General features: G+C 60.8%; 1 protein-coding gene across 1 annotated transcript in view; it reads left to right on the top strand.

Annotated features, from left to right (window-relative positions):
* The window catches only part of LOC119582022 (CAP-Gly domain-containing linker protein 3-like), a gene marked incomplete at its 3' end in the record, with an annotated part of 68,768 nt that extends 68,490 nt beyond the window's left edge, over positions 1-278 (top strand). Inside the window, 1 exon segment of the mRNA XM_037930225.1 lies at positions 103-278. Within this exon segment, the coding sequence (XP_037786153.1) occupies positions 103-278 (176 nt within the window).
* Between the last annotated feature and the right edge of the window lie 15 nt (positions 279-293).

Here is a 293-nt window from a genome sequence, read left to right as displayed (position 1 = left end):
GAAACCTACCTTCATATCTCCTCTCCCTGTCTCTATCATCCATCAATGCCCCCTCCACCCCCACCCCACACCCCTTATCAATCCTATCCCCCCCCCTTGCAGCTACGTGTCGTCCCGGCAGCGGCAGGAGGAGATCGAGCGCGCGGCGGAGGAGCGCAAGAAGGAGCAGACGTGGTGCGACCCCCCGGTTCTCCCCGGCCCCAAGAACCCCAAGAAGAAGACGGAGGACCAGCACTGGCTCGAGGTCGGCCACAACGTCTTCTACAAGAATGAAGTCGGTGAGTTTTTCGGAC

This window comes from Penaeus monodon, chromosome 15, assembly GCF_015228065.2.
Source record: "Penaeus monodon isolate SGIC_2016 chromosome 15, NSTDA_Pmon_1, whole genome shotgun sequence".
Lineage (NCBI taxonomy): Eukaryota > Metazoa > Arthropoda > Malacostraca > Decapoda > Penaeidae > Penaeus > Penaeus monodon.
The sequence above is the reverse complement of the archived record's forward strand: the minus strand, read 5'-3'. Positions and strand labels throughout refer to the sequence as shown.